The following is a 21,928-nucleotide window of genomic DNA, read 5'->3' on the forward strand; positions in this document are numbered from 1 at the left end:
TTTTCTACTTCGGTACTTACAACACAACAAAATGGCATATTTCAATATATTTTTGTTTTACATTTTGAAAGTAATAAAGTAGTTACTCATCCTCAAGAATGTGTAATGTCTTCACCAGGAATAAATGTTTTTCGCAATAAATATGTAATAATGGATAAAATGATGTGTGTGTTCTGACACTCATCTTTACTGTGCTGCCCCGTTATCATGCAAATGATGCGGGACGAGAGGCCGATGTGTCATGCCCTTTTAAGAAAAATGAGAAATAGTGGGGAGTGACGTCTGCTGCGCACACAGGCCGGAGGCAAACTGACACTTGCGGAGCGGCGAGAGACAGCGAGAGAAACGGTGAGTGCAAACCACAAACTTTACTACATGCTAAACGCGGACAAATAACCCATTTGCTTGGGAGCACGTCTTGTCGACACATGCGGGATTAGTATCGAATACGGCAGGGTGCATGGCGTGTGTAGTGTGTGTCGTTTAAATGAAAAATAAATTGTCCGCAAGTACAAAAAGGAGTGTGCACTCCCATTTTAGTCAAGGCCAGGCGGAAGGGCAGGTAACGTTAGCAGCAATTGCTCTTTCTTGAGAAAATACACCGTGATAGGGGTTGACTTAAGACCTGCCAGGCCCGGTTGACGTGTGAGCTGTAAAATGCGCTTGATTGCAGCGTGTTTCTGACAGCCTAGCTGTGTTTTGATTGTACACCGAGGACAGGAATGTGTCTGCTAGCTAGCTTGATGCTAACGGAGCTGTAGCTAGCGGTTGTTAAGTGTCGGCGGCCCGTCGCAGGCAGTTAAAGCTAGCTAGTTAGCGGCATTGTGCTAACGAGCTTTGATAACGGGATTTAGCGTAGTCGCCGGTGTGAACCTAGATTGTTTATGGACAGATGCTGTCTGGATTAAAGATTGTTATTTTAAGTATCTGTAATCGGGTTTGTGATTTGATTTGATTGGTGTTATGAAGCTGAAGGGTGTAATAATCATGCATCGACGGAGTGTTAGTTGCTGCTCTGTGGTTATAGAGCCAGCCACAGATTGTAGGGATTTAGCATGACCTGGAGTGATAAGCATATGCTACTGCCGTAAGCAAATTAGGTAGATTCACAGGGAGATAACCCTAGAGCTCATTTGACTTTCTCCTGTCTGGGGCCAAGCTCTTATTTTATGGGTTGCCTGTTGCAGGCTTTTTTCTGCTGCAGGGAGAGTGATGTGAAACAGGAAAGGTGTACTACATCCTCAAACTATAAACACACAGTCGGGATGCTTTATTAAAAATAGAGTATCAAGAGGTGTAGGCCAACCTGCAGAGGTGGATTATCGTCTCCTTTTCAACATGTGTTAACTGAATTGATGCACCCGCCTCATCCTGTGCCCTGAATCTCCCCATAGCTCATAATCAGGTATAGGCTATAAAACCCACTTCCTCCCTAAGCCAGCCTAGTTGTCTGGAGCTTTGAACAGGAACAGAGACTGGAAGAAGCTATTTTAGAAGGTAGCTACTTCTTTTCCATCCTATCAGCATGAATCCTTCTTGCTCTCTGGAAAGAGGATGTGGTTACAGGTCAAAGCCTCAGCCAAACACATGCATTCTGCTGATGTTTGTCAGTTACAGATCTTTGTCATAACTTAGTCACACGAAGTTTCGTTTGCCGGGCTGCAGTTTGGTTTTGACTCACGGTGGGACATTCAGGAACCTGAAGAGAGATGTCACAACTATCTAACTAGATAACTTCAAAGCTTTTGGTTCCTTATTCAGTCTTGAGGTATAATTTTGAAAGAGAAGATGCGTAGGAAGTTTGATACCATCTTAAGGAGAGATAACATTTCAATTAGCCTTTATATCAGTTTAAACGTTCATGAGTAATGAGTACGTTTCTGATGTAAATGCAGTGTTATCTATTACATGTGAATGTCAGCTTTCATGAGTACCGGTAGTTGCTGTTGTAATAAACTAGCTTTTCTTTTTTAAGTTCTGGTCGTAGCAATTTATTTTATGGGCTTGTAAATGTTTTTATTTACTAGGATGTTTCCTAGAAAGAACTTTGTAAATTTGGCACTCATTATAGGTCAAATTAGTGTTGGTATCGTTCCAATTAATTAATTCCAATTAACTGCTAAGCTTGCTAGTCTTTCAGTTGGGGAAAGCAGGTCAGCAAAAACATCCAAAAGTGCAATTTGAGTATAGGCATCATCCAGTTTAACATATGAAGATTAACATGGTTAATAACAAATGAATCAAGTAATTTGATGAAAATAAAATACAATACATTTCAACCCGATTTTAAATTTAACAGTACTTGTAGGGAAACTCCTCTGAATATTCAACAGCTGACTTTGAACTCAACCCAACCCAATAAACGGTGTCTTCCACTCTATAAATGGCACCAAAAGAAATCATAAAAAAAAGGATAATAAATGATATGTAAAATAAAGCGTTATGTCTTTTGCTTGACAGGTTTTCTGCTGTCAGTAGTTCCTGGGTGATTTCCCTGTTGGTGTGTGGGTTTCTTATGCTGTGTGAACAAGTGATGTGAACTGTGGTTGTGGTTGAGGTAATGAGTAACTATGAGCTTATCAACGTTAAAACGCGCTCCACCAGAACCACTATTATGTCACCCTGTTTTCGCCTTAAAACCTCAAGGGGAATTTTTTCATCAGTGTTGCTCCTGTAATTGTCATGTAGGTCAACAAGCAAGCAAATCGGAAGATGACACAAGTCGGTATCATGCTGCCAGCTTAACTAACGGATGTGTGCATTTTCACCATCTACATTGGGCGGAGGATACAGAGGGCAGCTGTCAATCAAACCACCCTGCTGAGTCAGGCGCTGTGACAGCTTCACATCTGTCGGATTGGCCTCGCTACAGCAGGAAACAGTGCATCCTGAATGTTGTAGCATAGCTGTGAAGCCTCCTGCTCTCTTATTTCAGCTTCCTCTCGACTGAGGCGTAGTTTATACAGACACATTTGCTGCATATTCTTGCTTAGCAGCACCACCTCGTCCAATTTCCAGCCTTAGATGGATACATACCTTTGGCTGTAGAGGGTGAGTGATGCGGTGATGTCATGGTAGAGTATGTTTTCTGTGGCATGTGGCTTTCCCTCGCTCCTTATTTGCTGGGGTTACTACGAGAGCAGAGGAACGGCAGCGATGTGTTTGTTTTGTTGGGAATGACAGTGTGTAGTTCAGGGCGATGGAAAGAAGGAGAGGTTTGGTTTTTAAAGGGAGATGTCCTTAAATGGCCATGCGTGTGTGTCTGTTTGTGTGTGTCATGAGTGTGTAGGCAGGCGGTTGAGAGAGTACAGTGCAGCGTGTAGTGAGTGTCTGTGAAAGTTTGTAGAAAATGTGTCAAAGCAAGAGCATCCTTTGTAGAATATGCTACAGTTATGAGTAGGAAGCTCAATAAGACCAGAGTTCAAAGGAGAAAGTTGTTCACTCATTGAATATAAAGCAGAATTTTTGGGGGCTTGATTGGGAATGTCATTTGAGTTGGGGGAGACTGGTATTTTTGTCTTGGCAGGCATCAAGCACAGCCACTTTGCTATTCTCGAGAACATCATTTAACACACTCGAGCTGCAAAACGTTGTCCTTCACGGCTACTCGAGCTTAGAGAGAAGTACACTGTCTTGCCTTTTGACGCTCAACTAGGCCTGTCGCGATAAGCAATTCATTGACTTATCGTACGATAAATAAAAATGAACTCGATAACTTTTCTGACCTCGATAAATTGCCGTTTACATGCGTGTTTGTTTACATAAGAATGTGACCAGCATTTTAGCCAGGCGCGCTGTGGCTGCCGGCCAGGCGCGCTGTGAGGGGCGGGGCTCACACACAGCCAGGTCAGGACACTCCACCAAATGAATAATATAGAGACAAGCAGGAGATAATGTGTGACTTACTCGAGGGGAATTTGAAGTTAAATGGAATTGGTTGCAAAACCTAATTCCACATCTCCGGTGTGGGAATATTTTGGATTTAAGCCAAATCAACGAGGCGAACCTACGGACTTGAATGAGCCGGTATGTCGCATTTAAAAAATAAAAAATAAAGTAGCAACAAAAGCCAGCAATACGACCAACCTTCAACTGCACCTGAAACACAACCACCCCATTCCGTTTTCCCAGCTGGGAGCAAACACGGCAGCTGGAGATGGAGAGCCCCCACCTTCCCGACAGTTTGCAATCAAAGATGCATTTGCCCGACAATGCGAACATGTTGGTGTTCCTTGCTCGAAATCTTTGATTGATACAGATTTGGATATGATATTTATTTATTTATTTATATATATATTTATTTATTTATTTATTGATAGATAGATAGATAGATATTTATTTATTGATAGATAGATAGATAGATAGATAGAGTCTTTAATTTATTGTTTTGGTTGTGTGATTTTAATTAATTTCTTATCATTTAATTTATTTGTTTTATTTATTATAATTTATATATTTGAATATTATTTCACATTTCATTTGCAATGTTGAATGTTCTGTTTGAAAGGATGTACTTTAATTATTATTATATATTATCATTATGTCAGTGGTCTAAAATGGTCTTACAACGGTGCCGACAATATTATCGTTTATCGCAATAATTTCCGGGAAAATCTATCGTCCAACAAAATTAATTATCGCGTCAGGCCTACGCTCAACAATGCATTTTAACTTAAAAATGTAATCGTCTTTATTTGTAAGCAAAAGTTAAGCGTAGCTCAACAGCATTACAAATATTAAGATATTGATTTTCTCACCACGCCTACATACACCAATATTTTAATTTATGAAGATGATGATGATGATGATGATGATGATGATGATGATTTACTGAGTTCTGAGCTCTTAAAGTGCCCTTCTGGTTGTGTGTAATAAGTTAATAGCAAAATAACTAATTATGACGTTTATTTCCCAAATGACTATTGCCCTAATGCTAGGGATGTCCCGATCACCTTTTTTTGCTCCCGATCCGATTCCGATCATTTGATTTTGACAATCTGCCGATACCGATTTTTCCCGATCCGATCTTTATGCAATGCATTAAGAGGAAAAAAAAGGTAACAGATAACGGCTGGTCATCCAACGCGATGAATTCAGCTATCTTGGCTGTTCTGGGGTAGTTTCTCTTTCCTTTTAAAAGTCTCTGAAAGTGTCGGTTGTTTCAGTGCCGTTACCCGAGTGGCCGCTGTGTACTCGTCGTGTTGTTGGTGGTGGTGTTTGTATTAGATTGGTCATGTTGAACGTAGCTCTGTTCTTTCCACCACGCGGAACCTCCGCCTTGCAAACATTGCATCTGGCTGTTACACTGCCTTCGCTTTCAATTTTATAATACTTCCAAACTCCTGACATTTTCTCTGTCCCGACTCCCGAGTCACCAGCTGAACGTAGCCTCTTGTTAGCTTACTGCTACTATTAGACACTGCGCCCACTCTGTTGCCAGATTTGAGAGAAATAAGCAACCAGGTCTATGAAAACAAGCCCAAAAGAAGCAACACATACATGATGTTGTGTAATTTTAACCCAAAAGTAAGGCCTCAGGATGACTTTAAGACGTGAACATGGTCATTTTTGTTTTGTAACATTAAATAAAATGTATAAAAATATTTTATAAAAAAAAAAAAAAAAAAATCCGATCCCCGATTTTTTCCTCCCGATCCCCGATCACGTGAAAATCACGTGATCGGCTCCGATCCCCGATCACGTGATCGGATCGGGACATCCCTACCTAATGCTCTATTTATGTATTGAAAATAGCATGTATTCAGTAGCATCAGTATTTGTTATACATATTTGAAAATGTAACGATACAAATGTAGGTATGAAACATGTTTATGCTGCAAATAGCATCTCCTTTAATATTTTGCACCTCCAATATCTCTTTTCTTTTTACCATACTTTTATGAGCTGGTAACATAATCTATTTTAAGCTTAGTTGAACATCATTCCCTTTTGTTGACACAGGACACAAAACTACATTTTTTGTCCCTTAGAATGTGTATATAGCAGGTCTCCCTTGAAAAAGAGATCAATGATCTCAATGGGATACACCTGGATAAATAAAGGTTTGAAATGAAATATGTAGGCACCTCACCTTTCCTGGAAAAAAAGTAAATCACTTCCTCCAACATCAGAAAAAAACAAACAATAGTTTTATGAAAAATGCAAGGGATTAAGTTTAAACACAACCAGTCCTTTTTAAAAAGTATTTTTGTTGTAAAATGAAACCAATAAGCCTCATAAATACCTCAGCTTTGGGTCCTAACACAGATCTGCAGCATCTCAGCTTTGCCTTTTCTTTGAGGATATTTGAGCACAGGTAAAATTGAGCAATAAACATCCATAATGTCCTCTGAAGCAGTCGCATATTAATCTAACAGTCACTATCACAGAGTGGGTTCCTGATGTCACCTCTCTTATCTTGTGAACCCTCAGTGTTCATACAAGAACCATGACATGTGGATAGCTGACAGTAAGGCCTAGCCTAAATTTAAGTGTGACATTGTCTTTATGACATTGTATATGTTACACTGTGCATGCACTTGACTCTGTTCTTGAATGTTTACATGAGTGCAGCAGGGACTATTTGCATAGCATTCGTGCGCCCTGGTTTCTTTTTTTTTCTTTCTTCCCATGGCTCCTCCCTAATCGTGCAAGGAGAACTTCTCTTTGTTGTGTAGAGGATTAGTGAATATGAATTATTCACAGTCCGGGCTTCATATCCCACATGGTCACTGCTTGCGATTGAAGTTGGAGGTCCTTGGTTCCTTCATCCACCCCCCTTGAGTATTTTTTATGGAGTGTGCTGCAAAAAGAACAGTGTAGGAGGGGATCATCTGCTTCCCAGAGTGCTTTCCAATTAGCTTTTTAATGTTTTGGGCAAAAGAGTTGACTATTAACGTGTGGCTATACTTTGTCCCTTTAGACCTGATTTGAACTTGAAGCCACTTTCTGATTTTCAACACAGTTTTGATGGCAGCATGCTGCACTTTTCAACTCATGCTGGAGATGCTGTACTCTCAGGGCTAGTCCTTTGATGTGAGGCCTAAGAAACCTGGTGTCTGTTTTTCCCTCACTACAAACCTAGTCACATTTAAGGGAACACTGAAACTCTGGCTTTTAAATAACGTACCTCTAATACAGACGTGTAGGCAGGGTTGAATTTAATAGCGTGTGTGTGTGTGTGTGTATATAAGCCTGTTGTCAGGCTGTGTAGCTGCACAGATTGACATATCTTTTACATTAATACGTTTTCTCAGTAAAAAAACATGTAACTCCATACTGGGTAATTAAGGGTTTAGCTAAAATGTCGTAGCGACAAAAGATTATTTTCATTTTAGACTAGTCCAATATAAATACAAATTGTTATTCATTAAATATAAAGACTTTAACATATATTAACCGATCAGGTAACAGTCATGGGAGGTCATAGGAGAAGAATCTCAAAAAAACTATTGGTCATCTCGCATACTTTGGTTTCAATCGACTAATTTATTAATTTACAGAATGTTGTAGCTCTTAACTGAAAGTTTTAGCAGTTATGGTAACTTAGGAGTTTATTCTCTCAGAGTTGGGCTTTTTTCTATATGTTTTGTACTTCAAATAAATAATTACTTGACTGTTGAACAATAGCTTTTCATATAAATCTAATTTGTTATGATCCAGAAATCCCCCTCTTCTTTCACCACCACCCCTCAGTGTAGCGGGCTCTCTCTGCAGTGACACAGTTGGCCAACTCTACTGACTTTATGCCACAATGTGTGCCAGTAATTAGGAGCCTCTGCATCCCTTTAAGGGATATTCCAGTTATTTCCCAATGTCCTCCCACTGCAGGTTTCACTTTCAGCTGTTTTCTGTCATTAGTCAAAAACACTGACACTATACTGCTGTTTTACAAAAACAAACTGGAGTGACATCAACATCTGACAGCAGGGTGTGTTTTGGGTTGTGAATGCCAGATGATTGTCTCATTATGGGGAATATCTGCCAGATCCATGTATCATCTCCCTTCAGTTCCCCCTACACACACACACACACACACACACACACACACACACACACACACAGCTGGTTTGTGTTAGAGAGGGGTCACATACTATTCACCTCCTCCACCCTGAAACAGCTCCACTTATGGGTGTTCCCTCCATTGTTGTGCTGCTTCTTGTCCATAACCTCCAGGAATGACTAGAATCCTTCCTCTTGAGTGGAAAAACTCTGAGAACAGAGACTGGGAAATTCCTTTGTTTTGCTTGAAAAGTTAGATTTTGTTTTCTCTATCTTTACACCCTTTTCTCATCTTGTTTCTCCCATTTTGCTTTTCCTCATTTGTCCAGAGCAGACTGTTGGGCTGTCCGGTGAAGCAAACCCGCCATGCGTGAATACAAGCTCGTGGTGTTAGGCTCTGGAGGTGTGGGCAAGTCCGCTCTGGTGAGTATTCCCTCCTGAACCCCTTCCTGCCGCCCTCCCACTCTAACACCTCTGCAGTGTGTTTCCTTTGGACTTAGCTGGGACGACAAAAACCTAATATTGCTTTAAGTTGTTGGAGAAAACTTTTTTGTTAAATAATTTAGGGAATTTTTGACACAGGCTGCCACAACACCACATGTGAAACTCTCTGATCCTCTTTTTTAACCCTAAAAGTGTTGCTTTTGCTTTTCTTTGTGGGTGGTAACATGCTTGCGTTTCCTAACAAATGTCTACATTCCCGGAAAATGCTCAGTACAAAAAAAAACGTAAAAATATCCGAATACCTTTTTATATAGAGTAATAACTATAACTTGTTGAGTAATACTAACCATACAAGTACTATAAATGAACTACTATAAGTCAAATAGTATAGATAAACAATATTTCTCATGGTATTAGGTATACAGTTATGCTTATTCTAGCCTTGCCAACGGTTCTACATGTGAAAATCCATTTTCAATTTCAACATTATCATTAAGAAAAATCTTAATGCACTTTTAAATATCCTGTTGCCACAATTATTTTGTATATTTTCAGAAGGCCATAATTGTCTGAAATATGACATGTTCTTTTGAGCTAACTTAGTCCAGGTGTCGCAGTCGCGCTAATCTCTCTGAAACTGGCAGGCGGACATGTTTACACCTTCAGACATTATCAGGTGAACACGGTCCGCCCTTAATGTCAACTCACCGTCAGGCGCAGTGCCTAATGTCATGTGTGTCTCTATAAGATTAATCAGAGATGTGCTGGGCTTCAGTTGAACTTTGTCTTCCGACTGGCAACATCACAAACATCCTTTTCTTCAGTGCCTGGCCGTGTTGTTGTGACAGCCCAGCGGGAACACATTTGCCACTCTGGATATATTGCTGCTGTGGCCCGGGAGGTCACATTGATCTGACGTTGTCTTCCTCTGTGTCTTCTCTTACAGACAGTTCAGTTTGTACAGGGAATCTTTGTGGAAAAATATGACCCTACAATAGAAGACTCGTACAGAAAGGTGAGTGTCCCTTGAGCGGGGGGGGGGAAGAGTGGGGAGAGTGCTGGAATGAGCTGATTGTTAGCAGCTGCTCTTCAGGTTCACTTCATGATATTTTTGCTCTCATATAACTCCCTTCATCCTTCTCTTTTTCTCTCCTTTTTTAAAATTCCCGTGCTAAAGTGTTACATGTTGTATCTGCCTCTTAGTATGTATTCATTCCAGTATTTTAATTATAGACTATGATGTGCCCATTGACCTGAAATACAGCTTGACATGATCTGTTTCCTTTTTTCTCACAGCAAGTGGAGGTAGATGGGCAGCAATGTATGCTTGAAATTCTCGACACAGCAGGCACAGTAAGTGAACCCTGTACCACTGAAGTCTCTATCCACTCCATGCACTACTGTAGTGACCACATTATAGGTCATGGGAAACTCCTTTCTTCTAGGATAGTGATTTATTTTGGGGTAAAACAGAAATCACAGGCTCAAGGTGGGTGGTTTTTGTAAGAAACATTGAGAAGTACTATGCTGTCAAAGACTTAACCAGCTGAGATGCCATGTAGTTATGACCTGAGACACTGTTATGTTTTTCCATAAAGACATTCATCCTACTGACTTGATCCCCTGACACGTTTCCCTAGCGCTACCTTGAGGTGAACATTTGTAGATTTGAGTGAAATTACTATTTGTTGGATTACCATGATATGTGGTGCAGATGTTCACCTCTCTGTTAGCGATCAACTTACGATTGAACTGATCACATCTCATCTAGCATCATTGTATGTTTCAAATGTATTTTACATATGCACAAGATTTACAGTGAAACCAAATCCTTGACGTAAGCATGCTAACATACTGAACTAAGATGGTGAATATGGTAAATATACTATAGCTTGTAAACTGATGTTGTTAGAATTGAGCTTAAAGTCTTACAGCATGTCTTTAGACTCAAAGTCTTGTCAGGAATATCTCCATCTTTAATCCAGCAAAAGTATGCAGAAGAGTGTACATGTCAAAGTAGGGCTGTGCAATTAATTAATTTTAATCTCGATTACGATTTTGGCTTGCAACGATTACGAAAACAATGTAATCGAAATAAAACGATTATTTTAATTAAAAAAAAAAAAAAAAAAAATGTTTTTTATTGTTTTTTATTGTTTTTTCTGTTGAATTATACTTAAAGTTCAAGGTAATCAACTGTTAAAAACATACTGTTCAAATTTTTTTTTCAATATATGGATGTTTTCAAAGTAAATGGATAATCGTTTTTAATAATCGTGATATCAATTATTGACCAAAATAATCGTGATTATGATTTTTGCCATAATCGCACAGCCCTATGTCAAAGGTTATTGTATGTATGTTGATTGTGCCGAAGCAACATGCATGTTCATGCCCGTTTCTAGTGGAAAATCGTGGGGTGCTGGTATTTCACACACACTGCACAATGGTATGAGTGTGCTGTGGAGAGACTTGACAGAGATCCAGCAACACCACCACCACACATAATCTGTCACTATATGTACTGAATCTCAGAGCAGGACACAATATTGTGATTATGAGTTATACTGTATGTAATGGACATTAACAATAGAAAGAGAAAATATGAGAGAGCTCATGCCTTTCCCGTTTATCTTGCTGTGCAGGAGCAGTTCACGGCGATGAGGGACCTGTACATGAAGAACGGCCAAGGCTTCGCCCTGGTATACTCCATCACAGCACAGTCCACCTTCAACGACCTGCAGGACCTGAGAGAACAGATTCTACGAGTAAAGGACACAGAGGATGTAAGTCTGCACTCTTTGTAGCATATTAACATCAGCTCCTCGCATTTTCACAGACGTTTTTCTCATTTTCTATCATGGTTAAATGGTTAGAGCCACAGGAAATGTAAAACAGCACAGAAACAAGCTCTGCACTTCTCTGTTCTCAGCCGCCTACATTGATCAGGACCTGATTGTACTGTTGCTATGGATACTATTCAACACTGTAATCACTGCATCTTATGCCAGTAATTACACATTTGTATTACCTTAACATAATGCACACGGTGTCACGTCTGTTGGCTATATAGTGAGAACAATAAGGAAACTCTTCCTGAAACTTGTGTATTGTACTCGGCCTAGCATTAGCTAATGTTAGCGTCACGCAGGTCTCTGTGGTTTTACTTCATCTGTTTAACATGGACGGAGCCAGAGTCCCCGCTGAGCTAAGAGGCCAGTAAAAAGGAGGGGAATGTCTTTTTCTCTTTAGTCTTGCTTTTAACAGACATGCACTGTGGTTTCCCCTCCAAGTCTGCCCCTCAGCTTGGATCTGTAACGGAGCAAATAAAAAGAGGACGTGTCACGTCATTATTTTCCCGGTTTGCTTTTTCTTCAAGGCATATTTCCATTTTCTGTATATCTGGTGAATTGTGAGGCAGTAGAGTGAGTACGCTCTTCATGCACTCTCTACTGGCCCAGATAGTGCGTCAGCAGGATCTCAGATGCCCTTTTTTGGTGATCTCAAGAGAGTGAATGTTACCATAACCCTCTCTCTCCTTACTTTTTCCTTTCCTCGCTTTCTCCCTGTTCCCTATCAACCGTCTAAAAAGCAGCTCTGCAGCTGGTAGCAGAAGTTTTAAAATCTTCGGTGTCCATCTTTTGGTTTGTCCTTCTCTTGCTCCTGTTCTCTGTATCTGTGCCAGTTAACTCCTGTTACTGTGCCCCCCCCCCCCCCTCTTCTCTATGGCCTTCCTTGTGGTCTTACTGTGGTCTGGCACTCTGTGCGGGTGATTGGACTGTCAGGGATGATGTGCAAAGAAAGCTTCAGCTCATCAGAAGCACACTGGATCGTGAGGCTGTGGTGCTTCATTAGAGCGTACGTGGTTAGAGAGCTGAGGTTAGCCTCAGGCTAACGGATGGATTGCAGGATCAGTGGCTGCAAGAAACCAGTTGAGGTCCCTCAAACTGGTTCCATTTCAGAGTATTTCTTAGGTTTGTTCTTATCTGGGTACTATGGCCACCCGTTAGTTATCAGTCTGCTGGTGATTCCAGCTTTTACCTTCAATGACCAGCACATCTGTTTATCTTTCTTTGCCCTTTGCAGGAATGCACCACCTAAGGAAATGCTTAAAAAGGTCTCTTTTATTTGGCGAAAGCTTTAAAACTATTTCTAAAGCAGGCATTCTGGTTGCTGCTGCAGCTGTTCTCATTCTCGGCTTTTCCACGCACAATTGACTGTAAAGCTTGCAAAACGTACAGACTCACTTGAAATTTCCAAGCTCAATTAACAAGCCTTTAATGACTGCACATTTGAACACAGTAGGGTGAAATTCCATCTCCTTAAAAAAGTCGTTAGAAGAGGAGAATGAAGTGGGTGAGCACTCACCAGTGTATTAAGAGCTCACTCCCTTTACCTCCTTCTACAATTCTTATGTAAGAGAGGTGTTGTGATTTTTCTGGGGCCATCTCCGTCTCTACTTGTGTGACTCGGATGGTACTAATGCCTGACTCCATGCTTGTGACTCACAGATCCATTCATTTGGGGTACTTTGTACTCCCATTTTCTGCGTTCCCCACAATCAGATCTTTAGGAGGCCATTGTGGGCGGGACTGGACCTGTCTGTAGCATGTTAACAGCGTCTGAAGGGTTTCTCTGTGGCCTGCACGGATTCCTCCAGTCTGCTAATGCTGCTGACTCTGAACATTTTTTCTTCCCTGCATACCTCTATCCTACCATCCCCTCTCTCCATCCTTTTTATTCCAGCTTGGCTCACAGTTTGTGTTAGGAGGGCATACCACTGGTTCTCCCAGGACCCCTGGGAGAAATGTCATTCAGCAGTGCAGTGGGCTTGTTTGGATATCAAACATCAAGCAGCAACCTCCACGGGGTTAATCTAAACATCGCAGCTTCCTGTCGTCTGCCCCACAGCCCGGAGAGAGCGAGGGAGAAAAGGAAAAAAGGATCCTGGAATATTCATCCAGTGCTTTGAAAAGTGTTACATTTTCTGAAGGAGCGTGGCCACACCGCTGTCAAAAACGACCCCTGAACAGTAGCCTTGTGGGTGGAAGAATGTCTCAAGTTTAAACAAGTTAGCGCATGTCAGGGTACTAGCCTGTTGATTACAGACATTCAGTTTTTCCACCAGACATGTCTAAGTGTCATTTCTGGACCATGAGAAGGGAGTGAAGGCAGGATTTCCCATTCATGGATTTATTTGTTGCAGTCTCACCACCACAAATAGATTTCCCCAGCTGATATATTATTGGCGCCTGTTGTGCTGCCTGCTACATTTTCCACCAGTTGATTACGTCTCTTGCCTGTTAAGCTTCACCACACACACACACACATCCTGTGAACCCCTGGAAAACTGAGACAAACATTGAACTCTTTCTCAGACCTTTTTCTGTTGTCATACAATTTTACAGTGGCTGGTATAGTAAAGCCAAGTTTAAATGCAGACTGATTGCAAATGCATGCAAACGCACTGTCTATCACACATACTATCATGTAATTCCAGAGAGCAGCCAGAGCGTGGAATCCAGCTGAAATGTTCAAATTCAGGAAGGAAAGCGATGTTATCCTGGCTGGGCGGGGCTGCCATGACTTCCTCTCAGGCCAGCATGCTCCCTAGATAGACGGTCAGGAAACAGCAGGCAGGATGAGACGCATCCCGACACCCTGGCTGCCCCGACTCGGCCCACTGTGACAGTTAGGGTCCGATGTTATGCGCAGAATATTCTCTCTTCCTCAGAGAGTTTTTGTTTTTTTGACCTTGGCTGGTAAAACATCTGACTTGTTCCACAAAAGAAGAAGTGTCGGGTATGGGAGACTCCTAAACCAACTGCACATGTCAGTGGTTGTGTTCCCAGCTTAGGAGTTCCTTCTCTAAAGAAACAAAAGCAAAAGAAACTGCAATCATTGCAAATTCATATTGATTTCTTAATCTCTTTCGTACCTGTTGTGTAACCTAAATGATTTGTTTGCCTGCCCACAGGGATGGATTGGTTTTCTTGATTGTCTTTGTGACCCTGTAATTCCACTTCAAATGGAAATGAATAAGCTCTTAATAATAATAATGTCTCCACTGTGTACTTTAAGGATGCGTGCGAGTGCATATTGTCCTGCTTATACTCTCACTTCCTCCTTCCCTATGTCAATACTTTGCACTGGACAGTTATAGACTTTTATGTCACCAGTGTTCTCGGCAGTCATGTTTAAGGAGAGCTTTCTTTCAAGGGGCAGGCAACAGCTTTTAAAGGAATTTCTTTATCGAACACACTGATGTTCGTATGGACAGCACTTTTGTGCAATATCCAAGCTTTACGTCGAATTCCTGGCATTTTCACAAATACTCCTTTCTACTTGTCCCCCTTTTTTCTCTGTTTATTTTTATGGGCTTACTTCTGACAATAATTGCAGGACACATCTGTGTTCAATTAGCATTTTTCAGGGCTTCAGATCTGTTGTTTTTCCACTTATAGGTGCTGACAATTGTGTATGTATTGAGATAATCACTATGCCGCTATGTTATATGAATTACATATTTTAAAAGAGAGAATGCTATTTATATTGCATGTATGAAGTTAAGTCTATTTTTATGACACAAAGTCTCAAACACGGCTCACACTCTTTCCTCTGCTTGTCCTCAGGTGCCGATGATCTTGGTGGGGAACAAGTGCGACTTGGAGGATGAGCGTGTGGTGGGGAAGGAGCAGGGCCAGAACCTGGCCAGACAGTGGAACCACTGTGCCTTTTTAGAGTCCTCTGCTAAGTCAAAGATCAACGTGCTCGATGTGAGTACACCCAGAAACTAACCACTGGTTAACCTGCCCACACATCTAGTCTTCAAAGAGCAGCCACCATATGACTTTTATCGCTCAGGGATTTATTGAAACGCTCACCTAATTGTAAGAATAACCTCATCTGAGTTTTCTGTAAACAAAGACTGGTATGGTTTATCCAAGATGCAAGTGCTAATGAGCTCAGTCGGATTATACCTAATACTCAGTGCTACACCCTTGCTAAACCGAATGTGTGTAAACGGCAGCATCAATCCATTTGGTAATGAGGCCCCAAGTGATTTCTTAAAGACGCCACAGTGTGTTTGGAACTGCCTTGTTTGAAAGAGGAGATATGATTTGACTGATGTTCAATAATTGAAATATTTGTTTGTCGCCTCTTTTCTCAGATCTTCTATGACCTGGTCAGACAGATAAATAGGAAAACGCCAGTGGAAAAGAAGAAGGCGAAAAAGAAATCCAACTGTGTCCTGCTTTAAAAGACCCCCTCCAGCCCCTGCAGCAGCTCTGAGCCAGGTGTGTGTGTGTGTGTAACATTTCCAATAGTCTAGTCACAAAAGCCCAGCAGCTCACCTTTCTGGGAGGTCATGATGCCCAGGCTGGCTGTCAGGTTAATTAGTGTAGCATAAGAGCTTTGATCTTTCTATGTCATCCCACATGATGCTACTCACTTTTAGTTCATCACAGTCTATTATGGGTCTCTTTGCCTGCAGTGAAGTACAGTCAAATTAATCTAATTTAACATCATGTCACCAGTGGTTACTGTGCCTTGTTGAGCTCGTTAAGGAGGACTTGAGAAGCTAGGAGAGAGTGGAGAAACTCAGGAGGAGCGATTCAGAGAGAGAGCCCCCCCCCTTATGGAGAGTAGATGTGCAACAGATATTATAACTGGGAAATGGTACAAAAAAAAAAGTTGCTATTGGTTCCATTTATTCTAAATGAACTCACTTACCTGAACTGGATTCATCGAACTGGACTGAGTAAAGGTTTTGTGGATCAAAAAGTCTGCACAAATGCTTTGGAAATAGTCCTATAGTATCAATTTCATACAAAACATGTAAAAAACGAATAAGGAAAATGTAAGTCATTTTCAGAATTATATTATACTTTATTTACTCCCTTAATGCTCTGCCCCGCTGTAACCCTTTGCCTCTCGGCTACCTGAGGCTTGTGCTTCGTGCGCATTGAAATCCTGACCGGAAAAATAAAGTAATTTTCTCCCAATAAAAAACACATAGCGGCCCTCAGGCTTATGGCAAACTGCCAAAAAGGAGCCAAACATTTGGTGTTCCTCAACCTACCTTATGCAACCTACAGAAAACAAATGTGCTCAAGGAAAGTACCTGTGGCTGATGCCGCCCTCGTCACGTGGATTGATAATGCCTGAACAAAGGCAGAATACTTGGGAGTGAGCCAGTAAATACAAACGCTGTCAAATGAATTACTCTATATTCATGAAATAAATATACAAACATAAAATAAATGGCAATCTGCACTAGAAATAAACAAAAACAAAACAAATGATGCCATCAATTTTACCCATTCAAAAAATGATCCCAATAAGTGTTTTCTGCTTTTTATATATCAAGGCTTTTTATTTGTTGTCATTCTAGTGCAATTAATCGGAGTTGCAGGGTGCTTCTTCTGTGTACTGGGTTATAAATGTAGTCATTATCTGAAGAGGAACTATTCCACGTGACAACAGATCAGACATCTATTATAAGGCGTATGTGTGGGACAAGTCTTGTCACTTTCCGAGATGACAGCAGTTGTCATCTCGTGACAGAGAAAAGCATTTCTTCGATGCCGATTAGCTACAGATCCAGTAAATGTTTCAGGACACGCTGACGTCCCCCGAGTCGGCCTTCAAAAGTGTGAAGTGCTTTCATTAGCAATTCCTCTGCATCCTTGTTGCTGTTGAATGAATGAGTCACTGTATGATGGCTGGCTTTAAATGTGGACCTCAGCAGACTGCAGCTGCTGGTTGAGTCTGAGGAAATCCAAATCTGTCATTAGTTTACCAGAGAAAATGAGTATCGCTTCTTCATTTTTTTTAATCGTTTTACAGCATTTTTTTATTATTACTTTAATGAGGAAGTCTGAAACCAGCCCAAATCAGGCTGCGTATTCCCATCAATCTTTCTTAAATAGAAACTAGTCTATTTATTTGAAGCTGTCCTGTTAATAATCTGTATTGTATGTGATGCAATAATGTTAATAGGCGCTGGATTGCTGCTTGACAGTACATGTAATCTACTATCCTTAAAGCTCTTTTTGTAAATATTGGCTTCATTTTTTCCATCCTACTGTAAGTGTAAGGACGTATTTCTACATTCAGTTGCTTTTAAGATTATACATCTTGCTTGGCAACTTCTGTCACTGTATACATAATTCCATTATGTATATCTGTTATGGGCTTAAGCAGCCAGAAATGGTTAAGGAAAAGCTTATTTAGTATAAGTTGTGTGGCTAAATATTTGGTATCTTCCCACAGTATATTTTTTTATACTTCCCAATTCTTATTTTAGCTGCTGGCCACATTAACAGAAGGTCAGGGGTTATTATGCGCTCCTGATAACATTTCACCCCAGTTAACCCTCCGCTCAGTCTCAGTCAGAATGTTTCCACCCTGAAGTGGAAAGTTTCCTTTAAAAGATGACTTTAGGTTCAGTAGTTTGAGCATGTCTAGTGACAAATCATGACCTTTCCCCAGCCTCACATGGAGATTACTACGCTGGGTGTCAGTATTTCCAAACATTGAAGTAGCCTAATCTGTTCCCTATGGCTGGTTGGAAAAACCTGCGTCTCCTCAAAGGCAATCATGGTGTTATACGTGTAGACACTAAGAATGTAGTGTGAAGAGTTCAAAGAAGAGCTTGACAACAAATGGCTGACATCTTGCTGAAGTGTCATACATGCCGACTTTTAACCATGTGTGGCCTGCTGTCCTGTAGCTGAGCCCTTTTTTATTTAAGTTGACAAACCATTGAATTACAATGATCTCAGTATCACATTGTCATAATAACTATATGTTTGAAGAAATCGATAGCAAAACGAAAAACTCATATCTGTTTAGGTATACACTATACCAGACCAGGAACAATAGTAATTGTTCCCCACTGCTACTGTATAGGGGATTTGCTGTTCTACTGCTGCCTCGATTCATTTAATATATTTAATATACATTTATTTTATTCACCCCGAAGTTGGTATAAAAAGCCAAACATTTTGAAGTGGTTATTTGAATAAAAACACACTTCAAATACAAAACAACAAAAGATCTGATTACCATTTCAATATCTGGCTTGATTCAAAAAACATCTAGGCATGTGTTGTTTAATTATGTATTATAAGCTTCTTAGGCCTAGTATTAGGAAGTTAACCAGGTCATAAATCCCTCTCTAATATAACATATGTTTGCTGTTATTGGTATTAGTGTTGCACCCACTCTATTAAATGCTGCTTTGCTTCCATATCAAATCTCCTGTCTGTCTATCTACAGTAGGGGCGTGCTGACTGCCCTCTACTGTAGGTGATACCCTAACCATGGCGAAGTACCTCAGACAACCCGCCTTCAACACATCTGAACTGTTCCTAAAACACATTTTGGGCATTGTTGTCAGAACAAAACCCCATAGTGCCAAACAGCAGAGATGGTACACCCACCTCCACTTTTCACTCGCAGGTTGGGTGGGAAATCAAACATTTGATATGACAGATAACAGGAGATTAGTGATCAGACAGTGCTATTGTGCCCGGCCCAGACATCAGGGTCACTGAGCCACCCACTGCGTTCCCCGTCTGAATCCATCTGTGTTGGTCAGTTAGTGGTCCGGTGAGAGAGAGGGGCCTCAGTCAGCAGGCCCTGGGGCGGTGTCTGCCCCCCCCCCCCCCTGCACCTTGCTCCGTTCACACACTGGCCAGCCCAATGAACCAACACTAATGGGATTACAGCCCCACTGTTCCACCGCTCACCACACACAATCTCATTCACTGTAGAGAGAGAGGGGTTACAGTGCCAGCCTCGGACAGCACAGACTGAGAGTTAATGGGACCCTTCACTTTGTACAACATGGGCATTTTCCAGTTTGCTGACCTCATGAGCTGCAGTCTTTGATTTTAGCTGCCGCTGTATTCACTCGGACAGAAATTGAAAGGAAGCTGCTACTTGATATGATGGCATATTGATTCTAAAGATGCAGGCTCGGAGAGTATTTGCAGTTTTGTGCTGACATTTTTAAACCTGACTAGCTGGAAACAAGATGTTAACATAGTTACAGGCATCTTTTTTAAGACTTTTTTTTTTTTGCACCTACAGTTTGTTTCTTCGCTGCACAGTGTTGAGTCAGATGTGCCCACATGTTGTTTTATCATTGCATTACTTTGCCATTACAGTTTATAGACTCAGTAATTGAGCTTCGGGTTGTCTTTTAGAACTTTGAAGTCTAGGACTGTACTTACTAGATGTTACTCCAGCTGGAGGCCTTGAATGCAACTTTAACAGACTTCACAATAAGCTCTTTTCAAAGCAGACCGTCACAGCAGCAAAAAAGCAGGTGAAACCAATGACATTGAACATGGCTGCTTTCCATGTTCGTGCCCTGGTTGGTCATGCCAGCGAGCTGCAGTCGATTGCATAAGAGCAAGGCCCTGGAACATTTATTTGGAGTATAGCCATCCGTAATCTTGATTATAACCTCTGTGCTTTGTAAATATCACAAGCCAACATGCCTGCTGTGAAAACACTACTGGTTTACCTCCACTCTTCACAGCCTGAGAGCAAACTGCAGCCCTCACTGCCCATGACAGCCATTTTGCTTTTAATTAAAAAAACATAAAACATTTCACCAACCAAAACATTAAACGGTTCCATAAAGGTTTACAAAGAAGTTACTGTATTAAGAATCAAATTAAAAGTAGTAGTAGTTTAATGTTTTGTCATTGTCTTTAAAGCTCACTAAAGTTCTTACGGTTACATAACATCACATTTAGCTGATGCTGCTGTCCAAGAGGAAAATCCATGCTTTATTGCAATTAGTGCAATAAATCATAAAGATACACCCACAGAAAAGCAAGACACATGGCCAGGTTTTAAAGACCAAGGTACTAGGTGTGTCACCGCTCGGCTAATACATCATTATTGCACCTGTGCAATCTATTTATAATTGTGTCATATCGAGTGTCGTTTTTTGTTCATTTCAGTAAGCTACGTTAAAAAAAAAACATGAGGATACAAATTCTGAACATCAAGAATATTTCAAGCACATTAACAACCACTTATATTTTAAACGTAGTTCTTCAATTGTACTATATTAGTCTATTCTATTCAAAGGGCATTTATATTTCATGATGGTAGGTTTCATAGTAGATGTGTTGCTCCTCTTTGCTCCTCCTGAGGTTCTTCAATTTGTAACTCTTTAAAGGGTTTTCTTTTAGGATTGTATCCTTATCCACATCGATTATCTAAGGATAGAGGGTCCTTTATGCTTTACATATTGTAAAGACCCTGAAGGCACATTTGTCATATTGAGCTATGTAAACAGAATTGACTTCATCTTAATTCTAAAAATATATATTGGGAATGCATTTCTCACCTTTTACGACCAAAATATTAGCTTTGTGGCTTTTAATGTCCCAGAGTTAAATGTTTTCCTCCTACGTTTCCCTCCCACAGGTGTAATGCCATTCACCGGCCACTAGAGGGCATTAAATTACATTTAATTTAACTTATACAAAGGGACTGCAATAAAACATAAGGGTACATACTCAAAACAATAAGAACAATACAGATATATTTGCTATAAATAAGCAAAGCCATTGAAAGTGCTGGTGCATTGGTCTCAAATAGGTTCAACCCTTTGTTTAATGGCCACATCAAGGGCTAAGAGCGCTTGTAAATCTCTGTCAGGATGAATGTGTACTAAACCACTTTGTTGTGTTGCAGAAATGCTGTAATGAAGAACTGTTGCTCTGATTGGAACGTGCCAGCATTCCAACAGCATCCCCCCTCCCACCCACTCCCCCCCCCCCCCCCCCCCCCCCCCACCCCCCCCTCCATCAGCCATACACGGTGAATCAGCTGAACTGCTCCCATCAAAGACGAGGATGACCTGCACCAGCGAGAGAGAGAGAGAAAGAGAGATGGGGAGAGTAAAGAGAGAGATGGAAAAGACAGTAAGAGAGAGAAGACCGTTCTCTCGCCTCCGAGGACCTTCCTCTGTGTCTCAGTTTCAGTGTGAACCCAGAACGGACAGTCTCCATTTTCTGCACCAACAAACGCCACAAACTTATGATGATAAAAGCCTCTGAAAGTTTAAAAAAAAAGTGTCCATGAGCCGCCTACATGGCCAAAGAGCAGACCCCCCCCCCCCCCCCCCCCCCCCCCCCCCCCCCCTGTTTTCATTTTTGGACGGTTAAACAAAAAAGATAACAGTGATGAAAAGGAGGAAAACAAAGTTAGAACTTCAGTATTTTTCATCTTTTTCAATATCAATATCGTAGACATGGAAGTTGACCTCTTTTTAGTTGTATGATTATAAATATTCAAAAACGAGCATGAAAAAAATGCATCAGTTATTAAGTGTAGATGTTTTGAAGTGAAATCAAGTGGAAAAGTGCGAATTTCTTTTATAGCCATACACCTATTCTCCATGCCTGTCATGTCAGTGATGATAGATCAAGGTCTATAATATGTATTATTA

General features: G+C 40.9%; 1 protein-coding gene across 4 annotated transcripts; it reads left to right on the forward strand.

Moving 5' to 3' along the window:
* Positions 1 to 203: 203 nt before the first annotated feature.
* LOC117489544 (ras-related protein Rap-1A) lies at positions 204 to 21,274 on the forward strand. 4 transcript variants are annotated; one of them, XM_034138906.1, is made up of 8 exons: positions 204 to 348; positions 8,336 to 8,424; positions 9,392 to 9,460; positions 9,742 to 9,798; positions 11,091 to 11,231; positions 15,078 to 15,221; positions 15,617 to 15,743; positions 21,172 to 21,274. In XM_034138906.1, the coding sequence occupies exons 2-7, from the start codon at positions 8,368 to 8,370 to the stop codon at positions 15,704 to 15,706; spliced, it is 558 nt and encodes a 185-aa protein (XP_033994797.1). In that variant the 5' UTR covers positions 204 to 348; positions 8,336 to 8,367; the 3' UTR covers positions 15,707 to 15,743; positions 21,172 to 21,274. The 4 variants fall into 4 exon arrangements, with proteins under 4 accessions (XP_033994797.1, XP_033994798.1, XP_033994800.1 ...); XM_034138907.1 differs by having other exon boundaries at positions 263 to 348; positions 8,331 to 8,424; XM_034138909.1 differs by lacking the exon at positions 204 to 348 and adding an exon at positions 2,869 to 3,051 and having other exon boundaries at positions 8,331 to 8,424.
* The last annotated feature ends 654 nt before the right edge of the window (positions 21,275 to 21,928 follow it).

Source organism: Trematomus bernacchii, unplaced genomic scaffold, assembly GCF_902827165.1.
Source record: "Trematomus bernacchii unplaced genomic scaffold, fTreBer1.1, whole genome shotgun sequence".
Lineage (NCBI taxonomy): Eukaryota > Metazoa > Chordata > Actinopteri > Perciformes > Nototheniidae > Trematomus > Trematomus bernacchii.